Here is a 22060-nt window from a genome sequence, read left to right on the forward strand (position 1 = left end):
ACTCAAACCCAAATCAACATTCACACATACAGCCATTCTCTGTGGAAGATTATTGACTTTGCTGTTAATGTAGACATTGATGCATCAAGGACATTTATCCCCTAAAGAGGGAGTAAATGTAAGCGGATGTCTGCTCATGTATGCAGTATACTTCCCAGGAAAAAGTGCAGGTGGCCTTTTCCAATGAAGAATTAAGAAGTGCTGTACTAATTTCTTCCAGAGGTGCCTCTGATTGCATGAGACACTGGTTGATGATTTACCTTTTTAATCACTTCTTTTTTAATTTGAAATTATTCTCATGTAAAACACCCACTAATTAGCTGCCTTGCCTTTGCTGGGATTAATGGACACATATACATTTATCAGAATATTTGAGATCTGCCGATGAAGCAAGGGTACAGCGGAAGGGAAACGCCTTTGCTTTTTTTATGCAGTCCCTCTCTGACAGCTTATTGTTAATTGCAGGGAACAGCGGTTGGACTCCTCAATGCTGTCTCCTCCTTCCACACAAATCTGCCTTGTTTCAGAGATTTCAAACCACCTCTTTGGGAATTAAGCTCTTTGTTGGCAGAAAAATTAGCTGTCTGCAGACGGACAAGGCCTACACTAATCACAGTGCAGCATCCCCATGTTACACCTGACAGGATTATTAGGACAAAATAGAGTCCTCTCAATCTTCTCAGCGCTGCCATTAAAAAGCCAGCCACTACACCCGTGCCGGCTTTTTTACCCAGAACAAAGACCGTCTAGACTCCAACAAAGCTGACGTGCCTGCTGATCATTTACCTAGTGACATGTGCAGGGTGTCCCAGCCTGCCTGCCTGCCCTTGACGCTGTCACCTGGAGACCAGGCTGTCAGCACTGGCACACATTTTGGATCAAGATGCAGAGATTTTCAGCACAGCATTATGGGGCTTTGTCTTTTAAATCCAAGGAGATCTGGGCATAGGAACATAGGGTGTGATACATTTGGCTAGCATTAAGCACTTGCAATACAGAGTGCTCTGCACTGGATGCTTTCAGCTACTTTTACCATCAGCAGAGAGAACCAGGCACTTTTAGGGTGTAGTTAATACGACTTTGTTTAATGGAGACACCTATACTTGACTAGGTGAGTCCTACCCCAAGTGGCAGAGAGAAGCAAGAATTATCCATGCCTTAAGCAAGCTGACAATCTCTTTTATCAGTCTGTTTTATATACAGTTTTAAGCACCATCCCTGCTATTAAAGCATTCTCCAATGTTTAGCTGAACTAAAGATCACTCAACATGGAGACTCACTTTCTCTTTTGTTTTCCCTGAGCATTGCCTTTGATAAACTCTGTTCTTTCACAGGAAGAATTCCCTGTTCTACTGTTGTTATAAATATTCATATACAAATAAATATGATTACAATGATAAATGATGTATAATTAAAATCAGAGCAGCGTTAAAACCAGATACTAAATAATGCATAATGACTTTAAGGAAGTTAATACTAACAGAAGGTCATTTTGGGTTTTAGGAGCTCCGAAATGCTCACAGTGAACAGCTCATGGGAATCCGCCGGGAAGAGGAGATGGAAATGTCCGATGATGACAGTGGTGACAATCCTAGTAAAAAGCTGAGAGTAGATGATTCAGGTAAAGTCAAGTCCCATTATAATGTCAATTATATGTGACTATTGTTTTTTTAAAGGAAAAAACCTCTTACATATGAGAAATGACACATTAATAGCTGATTATATAACACAGTATCTTATTTTAAACCCTCATAAATTAGTTATTTGAATGATGCAGGCTGTCACTAGGAGGTGTCTGTCACCTGCTATGATCTGTAATGATGAAAATCCTCCGATTCTGCCCTTGGCTAGAAGCATTGTGTTTCTTTAGTGCACTCTGCAATCTTCCATGGCAGTATTTCCTTCTATGCTTGTAACAATGTGTTATTATGAGGCCAAGTGAAGTTATGTTTTGGTAGTATTCTCTAAGCCTTACCTTTCTTTTCAACAAACAAATAAATAATACTGTATTAACTCTCTCCCAAATACACCATACCATATTAACTGTGTGTTTAGTGGAATTATCTTTTAAGGGTGCATGGTTCACAATATGGTACTGCATGCTGTAATAATTTAACACTTGTTAGGTGGCTATCATGAAAAAAAGGACAAGGGGGCATGCAATATGAGTAAAGAAAAGCAATTTTTTCAGCCATCTACAAATAGTCTTCTATCCAGAGTGGACAGAAAGAGGTGACTCAGAAGCTGCCTAAATTACTGACTGATAACATGATCTGGACAAATGCTTTGCTTGAATTCTCGTCATTGTCTAATAAAGTTGTGAGCAGCTAGCAAGAGTTTACATGTTTAGTCACTCATCTTTGGAAACAAAATTTGCAAAAGCTGTAGCCAAAGCATGACTGGAGACTGCTGGCCAGCAGTGAGCTTTATAGAGGTAAAGAAGAAGGGAATTAATGTGGAAAGAAACTGAGCCTGGTGAGAAGGATAATTATTTACTCCTTTGCATACAGGCACCATATTAAGAAAGGAAAGAATTTCATGCATTTGATAGTTTAAAGTCCTTGTATGTTGGCACAAATGTGTGGATTCAAGCTTACCTACAGAAGAGCTCTTTGGCTCCTCCTGAGACAAAATGCTGTGTGAGATCAAATGGTTTCAGCAGTAAAGACCAAAGGAAGGAGTGTCATTCTAGTAAAGAAATTTTTACTATGACATCTTTCTTGAGGGGAGATTTAATACTTTCACTGGAAGAAAAATGCCACAATAAAACCTGTAGAAGGCAGCCTTAATTTTGTTTGGCTAATTGTGTAGATTTGAATGGGAAAATTAGACACCATTAGCAGAATGTTTGGAGCTAAGACAGTGGGTTGCTGCAAACAAAGCACTGCTAGCAGTCAGAGATTTTTATGAATATGTAATCATTTTGCCTTGACTGTGTCCACTGTTATGGAGGGAAGTCATTAGAATTAACAACAGGAAGGTAGAGCCCAAAACACCCAGATCCTCCACATCAGAAGATGAACAATGATGTTTTGAACTGTCATATTTATCAGCTCAGCTAGGTTTAACATACACATGCTTAGGGCACAGCTATGCCAGTCTTTTTCTAACATCACAAATAGGAAAGCATGTTTGGTTTTCTTTCACAAAAAGGGACATTTCTATCAAAAATTTTGATACCTGAAATTTCTACAGCATTCCTTCCTGAACAATTTCAGTTTATTTGTAGTGTTATAATGAGTCCCAGACCAAGTACTGTATTCCATACTGAATCAAAATGTAGCAATAAGAATCCATATGGTCCGTTGTACCATTCATTGTCATTTTGATCTTAGTGTAGTTCATTCGGCCTGCTGCATACATAGAGTCATCCAGTTCTAAAATTAATTTTATAGCTTTCTTTTTCCAACATTACATTCTGAACTAAAGCAAGTGCATTTGTTTCTTCTTCCATTGACAACAGAGGAAACTCGAAGTTAAACTAGAAAAGTTATTGAGTATAAACCCTTGGTAAATGAGAAGGAAGTAAGAGAAGGGTGTTTTTTTTTTCATTTTTATGTGTCGAGAAGTAATTTTTCCTTCCTTCTCTTATCATTAAAAAAAAAAAAGCAACCAAAACAAAACACAAGAAACAAACCCCAAACTATTTGTGTCAGCTGCCTTCTTTTATTCTTTTTTCTTTTTTTTTTTTTTTTTTGTTTTTTGAGTATGTCATCCCAGAACCACCATTTTATCTCACTGGAGTACCTATTTGTATTCACAGTAACCTCTGTTCCACAAAGAATGTCTTTTAAAGGATCTATTCTCACTAAGAAACTATTCTGCACAGTAGGAAAACATTGGCACTTTCTCTATTTTTAACCCCTTTTCTTAAAGCATTTGCTCAACCATGGCAAGGGCAAGGCTTGTATAACACAAAGAAGATATTGTGCCACTTCAATTCAAGGACAGTGCGCACACATGAAGGCTTGAAAGTCTAAATCTGAATGTAGCTGAAGCAATGAGACATGATGAATCAATTTGGATCGTTCCAGAATTCTGGACTGCCTGTCCTGCCATCCTAGTGGCTTTCTTGAGGATATTATTTTTCAGCCTGTCCTGCTCAACAGAGGGAACAAGACTCCTGGGAAGTTACCATCCCCAAAGCTACAGTAGGGAACAGCAGGCTTCAATAGGTGTGTCAGGTCATTTTTCACTAGTTCACTTAGTTACATTATTGCTAATACAAGAAAATGAGCATCTGGATAGCATGGTGCTGTGTCACATTTCCTCACAGCTAGACTAGCTAGAATGAAAACTCTCCCCTAGGATATCTGAATAGAAACCTGTTCATCATCCTGAAAAAAAGAGAAGGTGGAATCTAGCTCCAGCATTTGAAAACATGGTACAACAGGTTGCTGTGGAAAAGGACTTCAGTGCCTGAACGCCGGTCTAGAAGTGCTGGTTTGCAGATTTCAGAGGAACATTACAGTTACCTGAGGTCCTCGTAGGCAGAAAGTTCTGGGGATTTAGGTGGGTGATGAAAAAGCTGTTGCTAAGAATAGTTTGCATTTTTTCTTCAACTTGTGCAAGATACTAAGTCATGCAAGAGATCAAGTTGAAGTATTAGAAATCTACTAGTAGCCATTTTTTTGGCAAGATTCGGGCTTGCTGCTTATAACAATACAGAACAGCTCCAGAGGGACTTGTTGCAAAGTGCATCACTCCATTCTAGACTCAAATCATATTTCTTCTGACAATCGCTCTTCTCCTGGTTGTTTATGAGCTTGATTTGCTAATATCAGCAACTCGGTGGCACAGCAGGAATAAGAATTGGGACTTCCAGTTTTCTGAACCTGTCTTCCACACCCTAGTCTGTGTTACATGGCTGGGGTATTGCCTCCTGCATGAAGACCTTCTGCTCCTCCAGGTGTTTTACAGGTCATTCTCCCCAGGCACAGTTAGTACCTTACTCTATCATGTGCAAGCTGAATCTGCAAGGAGAAGGAAGTCATCATTACCTGCTTGTTCTTATGGAAAACATCTCCAACCACTGAAAGGACCCTCCAAGGATCCCCCCAGGGAATCCAGTAAGTTGGCTGAACTATCATACATGCCTGCTTTATAGGAAATCCTCCTGGTTTCACAGACTAAAGGTGATTTGAATTATTGGAGAACCTGGCAAAAGGCTGACCTGAGACTGAGTGAATCAAACCTGTGGGATCAGCTATTCTTTTAGATTCTTATTTTTTTTTTTTTCTCCAAAAATATTCAGCCTTTAAACAGTGATTTTTCTGCAATATGGGCTTTGGAGTTTGAAAGGGACAAGAGGATCACTGAAAGCTGGGAGATTGCCGAGAAAATAATAATGATGATTGGCAACTCAGTTAATACATTTAAAAGTCAAGGTGCAGCTATTGAAGCATTAGCTCAATGGGGAAAAAAAGAGATTCAGTGCTGGAGTCTAAAGGATATACAAAAATCTTCAGAATGATCAGGATTTATGGATGCTTTGTTTCCCACCTGCTGGCACTGGGAGTAAGGATCCACAAGTAAAAGCCTCCAAAGCAATTTTAAGAATTAGTGAAGTGAAGCTGTGCATTGTAGAAAAGAGCTGAAGTTTGGTTTATGCCTAGAAGGCACCTGTAATTTTATTTTAAAGAGAGATGGGTTAATCTCTTCCTTTTGCAGTTCTCAGCGCTGTGCTATTAACTCTAGCAGCTCCAGCTTCAATGGGAGACTGAGGCTGGCACCGTGGAAAAGAAGGAAATGCACAGTGCTTGCAGAAGAACACAGGAAGAAGGATAGTCGTATGTTTAAGGCTTTTGACTGGGATCCCAGAGCTCTGGGCCAAATCCGATCTCTTCTGTGTATCCCCTGCCTGGACTAATCTGTTAATTTGTGTTATCTCAGTTCCCTACTATCAAATGGAGACAAGGATGCTTCCTTTCATTCAGCCACTGCCTCTTCTGTCCATGTGGAACATAAGCACCTTTGTATAGAGCTCTCTCCAGCTCAACAGATTGCAGTACCCTACTCACTGGGCCTCTGGAGGATTTTACCACCACAGTATTACCTGTGATGAAGCAACATAACATCTTAGGAACTGCATTCAAATAATACACCGCAAGTTATGTAGTGAAAGCCCAGTTTGAACATGTAAGATAGGTATACTTTCCAAGTCAGGAAAGATACCCTCTATGGCAGGATTTTCAAACATAACTAAAGTAGGTGCCAAATTTGAATAATGAAGCTTTTTCTGTCTTGAACAGTACCCTGGATCTTCAATGCTCTTCTGAACTGATCTGTCCTGCCTGCAGCATCAGCTTGCCGTAGGAGATAGGCTGAATAGCAGGCAGTCCCTCTCACTGAAGACTTTAAGTCCTTGTAAAAATGCATCCTGGTGCACACAGCATAAAACAGCCTTTGTGATATTGTTCACAAGTCTATCTTGAAAGTTGCAAGCCAGCAAGTCTTCAAGAAAAGCCTGAAACAACACCAAAGTCATCTGTGTGATGCTTATTCATCTTTTCTCTGAAATTCAGTCATCTTTTTTCTTTCTCCAAGGCTTGTGTGAATGCAGAGATGCACACATGGAATGGAAATTGTGTTTTGTAGCTGGATTGTACTGGTAGGAAAGCTTTATATAGCTTGTTACAACTTTGAATAGAAATTGCTGAGTCCCAGCTGTGGGGAGCTGAGCTCTGCTCTTCCTTTTCTTCCAATGGACAGATCTCATGTCAGATCTTCTTCTTCCTCCTGAACCCAGGGATCAGATATTTCTCCCTTCCTTTCTTGTAAGTCTAATCTTTTGGCATTTTGGAAGATTCTGTTTTAAACACAAGTCTGATTTATTTTTCTGTCATTACCTTTCCATCTCATAGCTTTTCAGCATCAGATTTTGTGAAAATGATGCTGATATTTAATAAGTCCATAATTAAAAAAAATTGTTTACTTTAGAAATTAATGGGCTAACATGATCTTTTCCTAAATAAATCAATTCCATTTCAAAGCCATCAGCAGCTGGTATCGTAATCAACCCTGCAGTAATAAACATATAAAGGCATATGTAGAGGAAAATAAACCCTGTTAACAGAAGCTATTAGCCAGGTTTTATAAGCAATCTCGAAGAAAAGAACATTTTTAAAATCTGGAGCTCTGAATTGCCACTGTACTGACACAGTTCCCTGTCTGGCCTGAGAAGACAGCTGAACAATCCCTTTGAGCTATTTGAGTGAAGTAACTTCTCTTCGAATGGAAATGCTCCGGACACAGAAGACAATCAGCTTTTCTCCCTAGGACCATCAGGGGTGATCACTAGAAAGCAGCACAAGATGATTATTCTCTCTCCACCAGGAAAACTCCGCTCTAGTGTCTTTCACAGCATGCCAGTTCCCAGCTGCTATCATCAGGCAGACTCCAATTTTGTGCCTTAAAATGCATTCCATTTTTCCCACAGCTTTTACAAAAATAGGCTGAAATTCAGGATGCATATAGGCAGGGACCTAATTTTATGGCCCCGGTTTTAAGTCTGTTTGGCTCTAATAATGCTTCTTGTGCAGCTGGATTTAGCAGAAATGCCTTGATGAATCAGGGCTGAAGGTAGATGCCAAGCCTGTCTTCCCTGGGGAATAAAAGCAGCCTTGTTCTCTCTCAGGTACTAGGCCAGTTCCTCTGGGTCACGCACAACACATCGGCTTTGGGGTGGAGGTCTGTGCTGGTGCTGTAGACACAGCAGTGAAGAGGTTAACCTAACTTTTAATTTTTAGAGGAAGCAGACACTTCAAAGGCATTTTTCTAGTATGGGTTTTAGGAGGATGTCCTGTTTACTGCAAAACAAGTCTGTTGCGCTTTGATGCTTTTCAACTGCCGGAAATACTATTACCTAGATTACATTTTATCACATTTTCTGGGTATTTCATACTGATAAGGTTTTATGCAGGATCATTACATATGAGAATAGATTTAATCCTGGTTTTAGTAAGCTTTAAGGACACTGAGGGATTATTTATGTAATAAGATGCAAAGTCGCTATGGAAAATGCTATAGCAACCTAACATCTTCACAAAACCAAGAAGCCACTTGTGACAGCAATCTAAATTTACATTTATTTTAGTGTCATTTTATTGACATTCTCAGTATCTCATTTTGACAGCATGTTAAAATATGTTTTGCATTCATGCTAGAACAAAATTAACAGCATGTTGTTGGAATATTCCTTATAATTTTTTGAGATAATTTTTGCATATTTCATTTTGTGTAAATAACATTAAAATAGTAGTGAAGAGAAGTTTGGGTGCATCCCCTCTATTTGTAACAGAGCAAACAATGCACATTGAAAGCAGTATTTTGCAATTCAGTGAAAGGTAAACTGTTTTTATTTACTTCATATCTGAATGAAAATATTTTTAAGCAAGAAATGATTTTATTATTAGAATTTATGTCAAATCCTATGTATTTTATTGTAACTTTCCCAGTTCAGAATACAGGCTATAATTTTTCATTAGGATTCATAAAGCAAGGCATCATTTCTGAATGTGTAGACTTGCAGTTTGGTAGGCAATTGCTCTATTTAAATGGGGCTTTTCTAAAACAGAGGATAACAGTACGCATTGCCCCTTAGGAGGTTAAATAAAAATGGAAAGAAAAGATAAACACAAAGTGACAAAATAGGCTGAACTCTGTCCTGTGCTCATTGCAGTTAATAATGAAACTTGCATTGACTTCAACAGGAGCAGAAGCAAGCTCTGTATATTGATTTTCTCCATCCCCCTCCATTAAGGATCCTGAAGTGCGGCTGTAACATTGTTGAAGTGGGATGTTGGCAGCAAAATCAATAAAAGACAATATTAGAACATATGCTGTTTTCGGCTTCCTCACAATCTGATATAGCTGGTACTAGCATTCTTCTCCAAATTACACTTCATACTTTCTATAAAGTGACCTTCCTTATAGTGCCCTCTCCAACATAAAGCTTTTGAGCTCTTACTCTCATATTTAGACTTCAAGAGGATGAACCCTATTTATAACAGTGAAGACAGTTGATTCTCAACAGAGGATAAAGAACATATTCCTTCAAGAGTGGTTTCAGCCTAAACCCTATTTCTGACCTCCAATGAAAGACCATTTCTATTATCATTTAAACTAAGCTTTTGAGTTTAGGTTTTTTTTAATTATGCTGCCCTTCATGCCCTGTTGTTTTTAGAAACCCTTTTCACACCAGCACATTAGAGGAACTTAGAGATATTGTTTAAGGTGGAGATATAGGTACCTTCTTATCCACTGTTAAATCCAAGAAACATCAGCCATTGCTAAAGTGTCAGAGGAGATAATGATCAGAAAGCAGATCCTTTTCCAACATCAGTACAAGCTTCTAAACTTATTATTGCTGGTTTGGGAAGCATCCTTATGTCATGAGCAGTGCAAGGCTGGCTGAAGTTTTCAAAGCATTACAAGCTATCTTTTCAAAGTATGCAGCTTCTCATTGTGTGTCCACCTGACTGCCACTCTGTCATGTGATGGCATGCCAGGATTTAAAAACACACCCAGCATGGCTCATTCTCGAAGCTGCATGGCCATAGAAGTTCCCAAAACTATGAGTTAGTGATGCTGGTTTACTTTGGAGAATTAATCTTATATTCAGAGGCATTTCATGATGTCCTGCTCTTTGGTTTTGGCTTAAAAGCTATCTCAAGAAAATAAGCTTCCTACTAATGACACATATCCATAGATAGCATTTTTGTGACCAACATATTAAAGGATTCAGTCCATAAAGTTGAAAACCAAATGAATTCAAAGTTGCTTGGAGGTGCGTAATCTCCTTTTAGTCTTATTTGGGTTTAGATTCATGGCAGAGAGAAAACAAAGAGCAATACTCTAGGATATGAACTGACAGACTCAAGAACTAGGTACCATACCAAAATCATAACTTTTTATTCAATTTCTCTACTAACTCTACCATGTGTCTCCTTCAACACCAGCATACAGAACTCTAAAGAAGGAAAATTTGGTTTTTTTCTGTGTTAAAAGGGGGTTGTTTTTGTTTTAATTGCAAGTTCTAATTGTTTTGTTTGGTCGGCTTGGGATTTTTGCCTTTCAATGGGCAAAATAGTTGCAACATTTTTGTTTATTCAGCCCTCCACATATTTTTCATTGCAAGTTTCATTGCAACCATGCCAAGCATGCCTTTACAGCACTTGTATCCAGCGATTGCTCAGCTGCTTCTACAACTGCCAACTGACCACCTCACATGTCAACCAGAGATCTTTCTGAAGAGATTTGAGTGGTTGCTAAAACACAACACCAGTTTCTTCATTGCATCTTTCTCATGCGTTAGGTATAAACTGTTTTCCCTCTTGAATATCCAAGCTCTGGAGGCAACGAAGCACTTTTAATAGTTGAGGAAAGACATGATAAAAAGCAATAGCTCTCCCTATGTCTATTATCAGGTAGTCATCTGTCTCATCATGTTTTGTTGATAGGTTTTGAGATGACTGTGCTGTTAGACCTTGATCCCACAAGCTACTGCCTGCTGCTTGGAGTGTTTGCACTCACCTTCTGCTCAACACCCACAGATACAAAGTCCTAAAAGCAGTGGCTTAACTAGAAAGTCTGTTACAAGGCATTTTTTACAGTTATCTCTTCAAAGTTACACACGTTTTGCAAATTGCAATAAATTGTCTGTCTCTGAAGAGTCTGGAAGCACCACTAAGGTCTGTAGAACCCTGTCATCTGCAAGTTTGCAACACACTATCTTTTTTGCTAGCTGAAAAAGTACCTACAGAACATGTTAAATTGTGGAGAAGCACAGTGATCTATCTGTGCAGATGCTGAATATGCTGGAGACAGGATGCAGGGGAGAAAAGAATGTTTTTGCTTGCACATACAGCTCTTCTGGACACCTTTCCATTCACATAACGGATAAATGGATCAAGATATGCTGTCTCTGAATTTGAGAGTCAAGAAATAGGAGCTTCATGTGATCATAGATTCACAGAATCACAGAATGGTTTGTGTGAGAAAGGACCTTAAGATCATCTGGTTCCAACCTCCCTGCCATAGGCATGGACAACTTCTAATAGACCAGGTTGCTCAAAGCCTCATTCAGCCTGGCCTTAAACACTGCCAGGGATGGAGCATTCACAGCTTCCTTGGGCAGCCAGTTCCAGTGCATCACCACCCTCGCAGTAGTGAGAGTGGTGCTTATGCCTTTGAAAGGAGTAAAAGCATGTTCCCCTATTTAAGAACTATTCTTATATAAGGCCAAAGTAACTGAGCAAGTATTTCAGTATTATGCACAATTTTAAAAGAAAAATTAGCTCATCCATCCAATTCAGTACAAAGTCAAAGAGATAGGTGGAATAATGCTCTCCTGCAATTTAAGGTGCAATAGAATTGTGTACAAAAGTGATTTATCCTCACATTTATAGAAAGCAGTTTGTCTACAAACAATATTTGCCTATTATAATCAAAATAATTCAAGCCACCATAGTCACTTAAAACACTCAGATTAGCCCTTTCTTCCCTAATGAAAGTGACGAATTGAAGGATTCATGTGCAGACTGTCAGGTTTGTTTCCAAGTAGCAATGACAGTTTCTTCATATTTATAAGCCCTACAGATTCTTCTTTTTCAAGTTGATGCAGTGATGCTGGGCGTGAATGCAGTTTGAATGCCAACAGCAGCAATGCAGCCATGCATTTTGTAAATGCCAGTGTTTATTCTTTGTCTGAATAAAAATATAGCAATTACTTTGACTCCTAAGAAATAACCATCAGTAACCTACCTACACAGATGTCTATACAGTAAAGTTTGAATATCCTTAGTAATTTAGGTATCATGTATACACACATACATACAATCCGTTTATGCAATATACATAAGAATAATGTAACATATATGAAACACTGAACATTCATCATCATCTCTTGTGCTATGCAGAGTTCAAATGTCTGTACCCTCAATTGCAAAGTACCATTAATACAAGTAGCATTATTCCACTACTGATGTGGCAGAGGGTCATCAATGCCACTTGGCATCTCACCAGTAACCAGCACTTTTCTTACTTGAGTAAACATATTCCTTCTCCCTCAAGACTAAAATCTCCTCTGTTCCCTTTTAGTGTTAAAGGAATAAAGTCATTTTTTTTAATGTCATTGACTAAAGGAAAAGGTAACTTCTTTGCTGGCATCTCTAAAGTGCAGTCTCTGTAAGTAACAGTTCTATTTATCAATTAGGTAAGAAAGCAGAAGCTTTTAAAGAGATTCAGTACTTGATTAATTATATTTAACTGAGGCAGCAGTTATTGGTAAACATAAAGTATCCAAAAAATTCTCTTCATCACAAACCAAATAGTTTTGAAAAGTGAACAGGTGTGATTTTTACTGAATTTTGAAAATACCTGAGAACTGCTATTTTGGGTCAGTTATACCCCTATATTTTCTTATGATAGTTTGATTCCTATGTCCCTAGTTCAAGAGGAGAGCCAAGCAGTAAAGGCAAGTGCCACAACCAACGTAACTGTTGTCTGTGCAGAGCCAACTTTTCCCTCTCCTGTCTCACCCTATGCACATGCCAAGTTGGGTGGTGGTGTCATGGGTGGTGGTAAAAGAAATGCAGCCCAAAAAGGAGAGAGGAAAAGGGCCCTTTGCTTTAAAGAGGTGACCTGGAGAAACTGTTCTCAATGGGACAGATTAACTAGCAACTGTCAAAATACCATTTACAAACTATGTAGATTCCTGTTCTCCAAAGAGATGCTGTCAAGTAAAATAGAACTAAAATGTGACAGGCTTTGATATTATTGTAACTAAGTGATCTCTTCCAAATTCTAAATATGCATTTCAGTAATTTGATGTGACATCTTTGTAGAAAAAGGCCAAAACACTTAATGCTGAAATTTATCTGGGACAGAACTGGGTAAGAGGGGACTGGAGAACATGCTGCAAAATAAGTATGAGTGACAAAAGTGAGAAACATCTGGAAATGTCAGGCAAGTGAGAATTACAAATGAACAAAGAGATGGACTTACGTGTTTGGAGCTCAAGGAGGAAGTAAACTGAACATAAACAGTACAAAGGTAAAAGACAGGAAAATATGAAAAGAAGGCTAGAAAGATTGGCTTTACATGGAAAATTAGCCTTCTTGGTTTTGAGCCCTTTAGAGAAAGTGTTTTTGCTGTTTGAGTGGTTTTATGCAGCCATGAGGTCTAGCTCAGTGATCCCAAACTGAGCTTCTGAGTCAATGATCATTTATAAGACTGTAGTAAGTAATCTGCATCTTATTCCTAGGACTGGCTGAAACGCTGAGGTTAAATTGCCTTGTTAGTGTTTTTAATTAAACGTTGGAGTTTGTGAGACCATGACAAAACATGGAAAGCTGGTACTGATCCACTGTCTAGAAAGTTTGGAAGCTACTTGTCCAGAAACTTAAAGGAAGTTTTTAGTTAATTATTGCTCTAGGCCTTTAAATAAAATGTCAGATATCATGAGACTCATCATAACACCACAGGAGTTGGAAGTGCTGCTCTCTGGGGCATTCTTAGTCCACTGCAGAGCCAGCGTTTGCATGCTACTTTTGTTACCAGGCCCAGCTGGGCTGTCATCTGCCCTCCCTTTCCCTCCACCTTCTTTGCTATTTGCAAAGAGATATGCTTCATTACACAACAAATAATAAGCCTTCATAAATTACTGCTAAGCCGCGTGTGTAGTAAACCTAGGAAAGAACAGTGCTATTGTTGGTCTGCTAGGCAGGAGGAAGGTTTGAAAACTAAGAAAATCCCTGTTCAGAGAGATGCTTTGGTTTCTCAAATGTTACATCCATCTGTACTGGATGGAATTGATAAAATTACAGTTAAATGATTGTGCAACTTCTTTTTCTTTTTGTTTTTTTCTTCCTCTTCTTTTTTTATTTTTATTTTTTTAGCATACTGCCACTTACTAATTGTTTGCCAGCAAGTTTTATGTGAATAGGAAGCCTGAAAATAATTCTCATGAGTATTCAATTTGAACATCTGGTATCATCATGAACGTAACTGGTATAATGAGTTTCTCTGCATCAAACATAGGCTGCATGGTGAGGAAAGGACTTTGAAGTGACTGCACCTGAATAAAGCAGATTTTGTAAAAGAGTGTGTCTGTCTCCCAGCGTGTGGGCCCAACTCCCACTAACATCAATGACAATAACCCCTCTACGTATAGGATAATTAGTGCCCTTAGAGTTTAAATTTGCAGGTACTGAGACATTGAAATGAAGTGTACCTAACATAAAAGAAAATGTTGAAATTGCTTCATTGTTTGGTTACATTATGTCTGAAGGGGAAAGAAGAAACTGTTCATGGCTTGGTTAGCTTCTAATTGCTCCAAATTATTTATTTTTGTATCATTCTAATTCTGTTTCCAGAGTTTAATCAGGCTAGTCAGATAGCTGCTTTTAAGCTTCAACCAAAGGATTTCTTTTTTATAAAGATCCATGTGACATAGTCTATTTTTGCAGAAACATGGGAAAACAATGAAAAAAGCATTTATTAAAGAATGCATTATAGGAATAATGTTGCTTTTATCTGCTAATATCAGACATATTTCTGTGCATCCACATTGACATCCGAGCAGCATTTATAGTGGTGATCAGGTATTTAGCAATTGTCCATAAAGAAAAGAAAGTTCCTCTAGGAACTTGAGGCAATGGATCAAAACCACTTTAGATTTTGGGGGACTCATGAACATGACGCTGTTATAAAGTGGTTTGAGAAGATGCCTCAAGGTGTTCAAGGTTTACCTTAGCCTTACTCTTTCAGTAAGCTTCCTGGGGATATTGTTAAAGAGTTGTTTTCCCAAATGCCTTTGAACTGTGCACAGAGCATCTATAGCTAAAACTTGTTCTCAGAGCTCAGTTTTTGTGGTAGGGTTTACAAAAGTCAGGTGTGAGACAAATGGATCTATACCTGAGCAGTTACACATACAACATAGGTTAACAATTTTTCAGTTGTTCATTGTGTCCTGCAACCTCAGGAGCCATCCAGCAATTTCTGTCTGCAATGAGGGTCATACTTTCCTTTCCATCACCTTGCAAACCTTACCTTCCCACTCACCTCAAGGTGTGGGTCCCTCACTGGCATCACCTCACACACCCCTGCCATGAATGACCATCATGGGATCCTCAGACTGTAGCACAAAATCTAATTTCCTGCGGGTTCAAGCACTAAATAGAGCTTTATAGGGTAAAATGAATGAGGGTGTGGTGGTCCCACCTAGTGTATGAAACTTTTTTCCTTCAAGGCAACCACAGCCTCAGCATCACCCTTTCCTCACACATGCCAGCACTTACACACCAGTGTATCCTCTCACAGTTTCTCATTCAGTATGACACTGGGCCCGTGACTCACTTTTGAACTCTTCCTCCTAACCCAGTAACTGTTAAAAATGCCACTGCCTTTCATGTGCCACCATCAGGAGTCTTTCCGTGCTTCCTTTTTTCTCCCTTTATGTATTGAACACAGGTCCAAAATTTTCTGTTGTTCCACCTAGCTCTGCCCCCTTCAAAATTCATATCCAAACCTTGTGACCTCCTGTTTGACTTCTAGGAGTTCCTTTTCTTTGTCTCTCTCTTTGAGCCCTTTCTCAAGATAACACACAATGTATCTTCTAACACTGTCCATGCTATACTTCCGCTAAGACAATCTTCCTTATGGGTGAAAAGTGCCATTATTGTATAACTTACCCTGTTTTCTACAGCATCAAGAAATAACTCACGCCATTCCAGACCTTCCAGAAACATTTTTCCTAGCTGATTTTCCCTTGGTTGGACTGACTCACAGTTCACCTATTTGAAAAACAAGCAAGGTAGCTAGAAGCCAGGGATAACTTTCAATGTTTGTATTTATAGTTGTGGACTTTGTGTCCTCTCACATTTGTTCAGTCCCTCAAGCTGAAAATTCTTTGAAGAAGTAGCTGTGTCTTGCAAGATAGCTTTTTTCTTTTTATTTTTTTTTTTTTGACATTGTAAATGCTTTGCAATGGAAATGATGCCAAAAATTACCATTGTAACAGCTGTTATTTTAGCAGTTTTTGATGCTTTTCTCGTTGCTGTTATCAAAAAGAGCATTATATAATTTAAAATCTTATTTTCAAGTCAGCAAATTAGGATAATGGCATTAGTAGAACTCAGATGGCAGGAAGGTTTGGGAATATGTTCTTCATCTTGTTTCATCAGCCTCACTATAGATGATTGGCTAAATTTCCAAAGTTCTAAGAAATTCTGCTAAAGTCTTTAGACCAAAAATCTGCAAAAAGACAAATAAGCACAGAAGTTTGCAACTTTATGGTCCATTTCTATGAAAGTATAGAAAAATCTATAAAAGAAAGAATCTATGGAAAAGTTCTGCTAGGAGGACCTAAGGGAAGTTTGTGCTCTAGAATTTACAAGCAAATTTTCTGTTACTGTTTTTAGTGTTTGCTCATTTGTTTTTCAGATACTATTTCCAGATTACTTCAGACTCTTGAGATAACCTGTTTATGCATTTTATCTCAGAATGTCCCTATTTTGTGAATTAGTAGTCTGCCATTAATGGTAATTCTAATGTTCTTAAGGCATCATCTAGTGATCATCTAATGAGAAATATATAGCACAGGTGTGCTTTAATAGAACTGGTAGAAAATTTTTAATTCCCCCTGATAACCTCAATGTTCACATCATTTCCTGGACACTATGACATGATGTGAGTCATAAAATACTTCAGTTACCCTGTATCACCTGTGTTACTCTACATTGTCTCCAATGGGCATTATTATACATTAAGTTAAATGTAGTCAACAGAGCAACAGCTAAAATAAAAGGTACAGATCAGTACTACTCATAAAGAAAGCATGCTCCTAACTATCCGACACAGATGCCCTAGAAAAATAAAGTTGTTTGTTTTTCTCTGAGTCATCAGTCAATGAGTTTGTCTTTAGACTTCAGACAGTCACTTCTTGTAAAAAGAGTGTCCTTTCAATTTGGGTCTAGCCTGAGTCCACTGCGTTGAATCTATCTTGACACTGAGGCTGTTGCCAAACTGAATATAGCACTTCTGCCTCAGCACAAAGAAATCACACTAACCTTTTAGATGTCCTCAAAATATCAATGTGAAGGCTTCTTCCACTTATATATGTATAATCTTCCTCCAACTGCTCTGAGACTGGCAGGTATCATTTTGCATCCCTCAATAAAAAGTGCTGTAAAGTGTATATTGAGTTGGTTTCCAGCTGTGTTTGTTTAGGTAGGAATATTTTCTTCTGCTTGCACCACAGGCAGCTATTCAGGATTCTTGACAGAGTTTTCTTTTGATATAGCTTTCTTGTATATAGTTCTTCTGTAAATGCTTTCAGCATTTATTGTCTTTTTATACTAAGATACTTCGTATCATGTCTCAGAGAGGAATTTTGTAGATGAGTAACTGAACTACCAAACTTAAAATAGCTTGAGAAGTAGCATGGAGATAAGCTGAGTAAGTGTTTTGGTGGTTTTTTCCAACTAAAACTACATTCATCAGCTTTTTTCAATCAGAGCAAAAATTTCTGTAAAAATTTGAAAAATATTTACCTTTTAAAAATGCAGATTCCTTTCCCCCACAAATTCTCCTCTAATTTTAATTTACTGTTCAATTGAGCATCTTTCTTTATACAAAATTAATTACATATTAATACATATAATTATTATAATGAAAATAATTTCAAAATATAATTAGTTTTAGATATAATATATTTTTTGTTTGGAATCAAAGGGGACATTGGTCTGAATTCGGAATTATTTTAATTTTAATGCACTAAAATGTAAATATCTTAAATTTATAATTATGTTAGGTCAACACAAAGAACATTTCTGATTTTGTTTGAAACAGTTACCCAGTGTTGAATGAGCTGTAGCCCTTGGGGTCCACTCAATATCTGTCTCTGACTTATTTTCCTTTTCTGCTAACCACTCTGCATGTTAAGAACCAACTATTTGGGGCTTTAAATTAAACAGCAAAGGAACTACGTACATTTAATGTTGTATCATTTTGGACTCTTATCTGTAATTAATTCACTTAAAAGCCTGTGACAATCTAATATGCTGTTGCACTGCTGCTACGCATGGTGTATTGCATCCTCCTTATTTAAGGACATATTTCTACCTTGGACTCTAGCTTTAATTGATTACTATGAGTGCCCAGGAAGATCACAAGAGTGTATAAGAATGTTGATAAGAAATTGTACACCTCTGGCAATCCTGACTAGTATCACAAACTTGTCTGTGCTGTGTTCTTACTCTCTCGCTTTAGGTTGTTTGAGATATTTCCATTTTGTCCTAAGAGTGTAACCTCTTCCAAACACAGCATTTGTCTTCTGGAGTAGAGTAAGAGGGCACCTGTCATTAGATGGGACTTCTTGGTTGTAATGTAATGTAAATTACTGTCATATAGGTTTTAAGATGGCATACTAAATATAGTTCTAAAATAATGAAAATATTTAATATTTAAAATAATGGCATTCAGAGGTGCAACTCTGATTTTCTTTTTTAGCAGTAAAAATCTGTATTGTGTTTCTGCAGAAAAAAATGTGCAGTTACCTTCATTAGTCATACATGCTGTGACCTGTTCTATTTGAATGTGTTATTTTTTGAAACACAAACAGGTTTATCACATACTGGTTACTTACTTGTGCATTATGTTGTAGCCCTTTCCATCCTTCCTAATTTGCTGTCCTTGTAGCAAACTTCTCATGCTGTTCCTAGCCCTGCACAATAGCGTGAACTCACCTAGGAGGACAAAAGGAGTTCTCTAACTGAATTGTAATGTGACCCAGGAAATACACAACAGTGGCTGTGTAGGTAGGGCAGCCTGAATTTCAAGTGAATATCGGTTCTAACCCACATTTTAGTGAGGACGGTGATTAACACATACACAAGCCTTACACTCAGGAGTTTATTAAGAGCTGGATTAGGTAAGGACAGCAGATGAATTACTGATCCTGATCTAGTGAAAGAGGTCCCTGTCCATGTCAAGAGGCTTGGACTAGATGATATTTAAAGGTGCCTTCCAACCCAAATTATTTTATTTGACTTGAGTTTTTGTGTTTATTTCTTTGACCTCTTTTTTTCTCTTTTTTTTTTTTTTAATCTGCTTTCTTTTATTATAGCTTGTAGACTTTTACCAAGAAAAAAAAAATGGTAAAAAGGATTTCATCCTCTTATTTGACTGTTGGACTAATCATTTTGGTTTCTTGAGGGTAACTTTTGTCATGGAAGGATGATTACATGCTTTTCGGAACAACTTAATTTGATGCAACAATACCATAGCTGTTGCTAAATCTTCCAGAGAGATTATGTAAAATATTTATCCAAATTAAGAGCAAAAAAACAATCCATGTCTGTATTTTAATAGGAGATAACTATACTTTGGTTTAGATAATGCATTTGTACTATTTTAAAATGAAAAAAAAATTACCTTACAAAAAGGTAGATTTGTCCTACCAAAGATGAAACGTTTTTGTTGGTAACGAAATATTGTGACATTCTATCTAAGTGATGATATAATTTCACAAACGTTTTGAATGATGTTATCGTAGGGAACAGAGGACTCTCTTATCTATGGAAGTCTAGTCAGGAGAGGCCTAACATTAAATGGAGTTAACATACAATTTCCTATAATTTAGAGTTTAACCATATTGCTATTGTAGGTGGGCAAGAAAGAATTCTGTGGTACAAAGCCTGAAATCGTTTAATCAGGAATGTAAATCAGTTATGTGTTTCAGTTACCAAATGTTGGTAGAATTGGCTATGGTAGATTGTTGCTTTTTAATTACAGCTGCTCTATAATGCTGTTGTGTTACCAGGTTCCAAGAAGGAAAATAGTATAGTATGTCACTTTGCTGTGCCAAATGACCACTACTTCTGCCAAGTGTAAATATTACCAGAAATGGGTTCTTCTATAGGATGATAACCACACCCCTAAAGTAATGAATGCCATGCTTCCCTATATGTATTTATGTTTGGATAATTTATTTAAATAATGTTCCTAGTGCATGCTTTATAGCCTTCTGCCTTTTGCTACACAAATTTCAGCCTATATTGCAGACTGTGCAAGTCATTTGGCAAATGTAATTTCCATCCCTGCATACTAATCGATTTCTTCACAAACACCTGCTATCAGTTATGATAATAAAAATGCCATTCTAAATTGAAAAGGGGCCAAATGGAGCTTCCTAAGGAAATGACTTAAGTATCTTTCAATGCCTTTAATGTAGTAATGTTCTTGTAGTGCCAACACTTTTTTTGAGCATTTGCATTTTATATAATTTTACTCTATTACATAATTTTTCTGTCTAAATGGCTCCTCATAACCATTGCTACGAAGTAGTTCATAGTAAGATTGGAGAGGAATTTCTGTGTTTCCTCTCTCATGGGACTAAATCCAGCAACTTTATGTAGTCAAAATTCCTTAGCACAGATCTGATTGGAACATCTGGCTGCTACACTAATATAAATACTAAACGGCTGTATCAGTTCCTGTAACATCACTGGGAAAATGCTGTAAAGTTGGTGGAAGCTTTGCCCTTGGACTGCATGCCAGTTTCTTCCTAAAATATATGCCTCAATTTAGCAGCCAGATTGCAAGTAGCGTTCGAATTATCCAGGGTCGCTTTATGGGTCCTTTCATCCCACGGAATAACTTCCCAGCAACAGTCTTTGCCAGAACCCAATAATTTTCAGCTCTGCTGGGTCTTGTCTCAGCTCTGAAATGTCTCACTGGCTTTCAGCTATATTGTCATCTCCCCTGACAATGTCCTCTGCCTTATTTGTAAGGAAACAATCCATTTTACTGATTCCTTCACATTTTCATTTTCTCTTAGCTCTAGCTGCCCAAGCATATGCGCTGAAGGAAGAGAATGATAGTCTTCGATGGCAGCTGGATGCTTATAGGAATGAAGTGGAACTCCTGAAACAGGAGAAAGGACAGCTGTTTCGGACAGAAGAAAGCCTTACAAAGGACCAGCAGCTGCAGTTCCTACAGCAGACAATGCAAGGCATGCAGCAGGTATTACTAAGGAATAAAAGAACTGGTCTTCTTTAGGAAAGTAGTACCATGGGGCTGCGCTATACTTAAGACTATTAGTCAGGAAGGTTCTGGTTTCTTTTCAAAGTCAAAATCTGATGGATTTTAGCTGGAGGAGAGGGGAGGAGGAATTGGGAACATATTTAGAGATAGTTATAAACTGTAAACTGTTCTTTCAAGACAACTCTTATGCATGTTCTAGTTAGGAGCAAATTACTTCAGTACATCTTCTATTGCTCTCCTCACTTAATTCAATTGGCCCTGATTCTGCAGAAAGTTTCGAGAAAGTTTGTCCGTTATAGCATAGACAATATTCTGTGGTATCTTCGTTTGCATTCATCTGCATCTTTAAATGCATCTCTGCTTCTCAGTTTTGCCTTTTTCTCTGCTCTTGTTTGAGGGTGACCGAGGCATCTCCAGCTTGTCCAGACTAGCCTTCTGCTAACTTACAAGTGGATAGCAACACCAGTCTTATCTCCTGAGCTTTTACCATTTATGCTGTCCAATGGCTGTAACCTTTTCATTCACCCATTTTTTAAAGTGGGTTTGTGCAGCAACAAAGCGTTTTCTCTGATACCAGTCAGTGAGAAACTGCAGTGTGTCCCTCCAGGGGGAGGCATTTATCGTAAGCATTCTCCCTTGTTTGTTATTTGCTGCTGACATTGTGCTGGGCATATCTTGGCAAGCACATCCAAACTGTTTCCAGTGCTTTGTCTGACACATCCACTAACACATAAGCACCCCTCATTCAGCATGCATGTATGTAATGCCTTTCCTTCCCAGCCTTTTGTAGTCAGCTGATACATGACAGAATGCCAGGGCAGTGGCTCAACACGACACTGGATTGGGTTCCAAGCTAGAATAGAACTTCTCAAGATGTCACTGCAGAGATTCCTTCCTCTGGGTTCTGAAGCATGTGCTACTTTATCACTCCTGGTTATTAGATTTCAGAACGGGACAAGTTATACCCACTTCCAGATTGCACTAAGCTGCTCTATTATGATAAAAACCAGGAGAC

General features: G+C 38.1%; 1 protein-coding gene across 6 annotated transcripts in view; it reads left to right on the forward strand.

Annotated features, from left to right (window-relative positions):
• Positions 1–22060, forward strand: part of ENOX1 (ecto-NOX disulfide-thiol exchanger 1) — a 375494-nt gene that overhangs the window by 309157 nt on the left and 44277 nt on the right. For all 6 annotated transcript variants that reach the window (XM_061374279.1, XM_061374278.1, XM_061374274.1 and 3 more), the window contains exons 11-12: positions 1504–1621; positions 20840–21024. In XM_061374279.1, the coding sequence (XP_061230263.1) occupies positions 1504–1621; positions 20840–21024 (303 nt within the window). The remainder of the gene's footprint in view (positions 1–1503; positions 1622–20839; positions 21025–22060) is intronic.

Source organism: Neopsephotus bourkii, unplaced genomic scaffold (genome assembly GCF_033783945.1).
Source record: "Neopsephotus bourkii isolate Nb327-2 ecotype Australia unplaced genomic scaffold, CSIRO-AGI_Nbou_v1 NB_1637, whole genome shotgun sequence".
NCBI classification, from domain to species: domain Eukaryota; kingdom Metazoa; phylum Chordata; class Aves; order Psittaciformes; family Psittacidae; genus Neopsephotus; species Neopsephotus bourkii.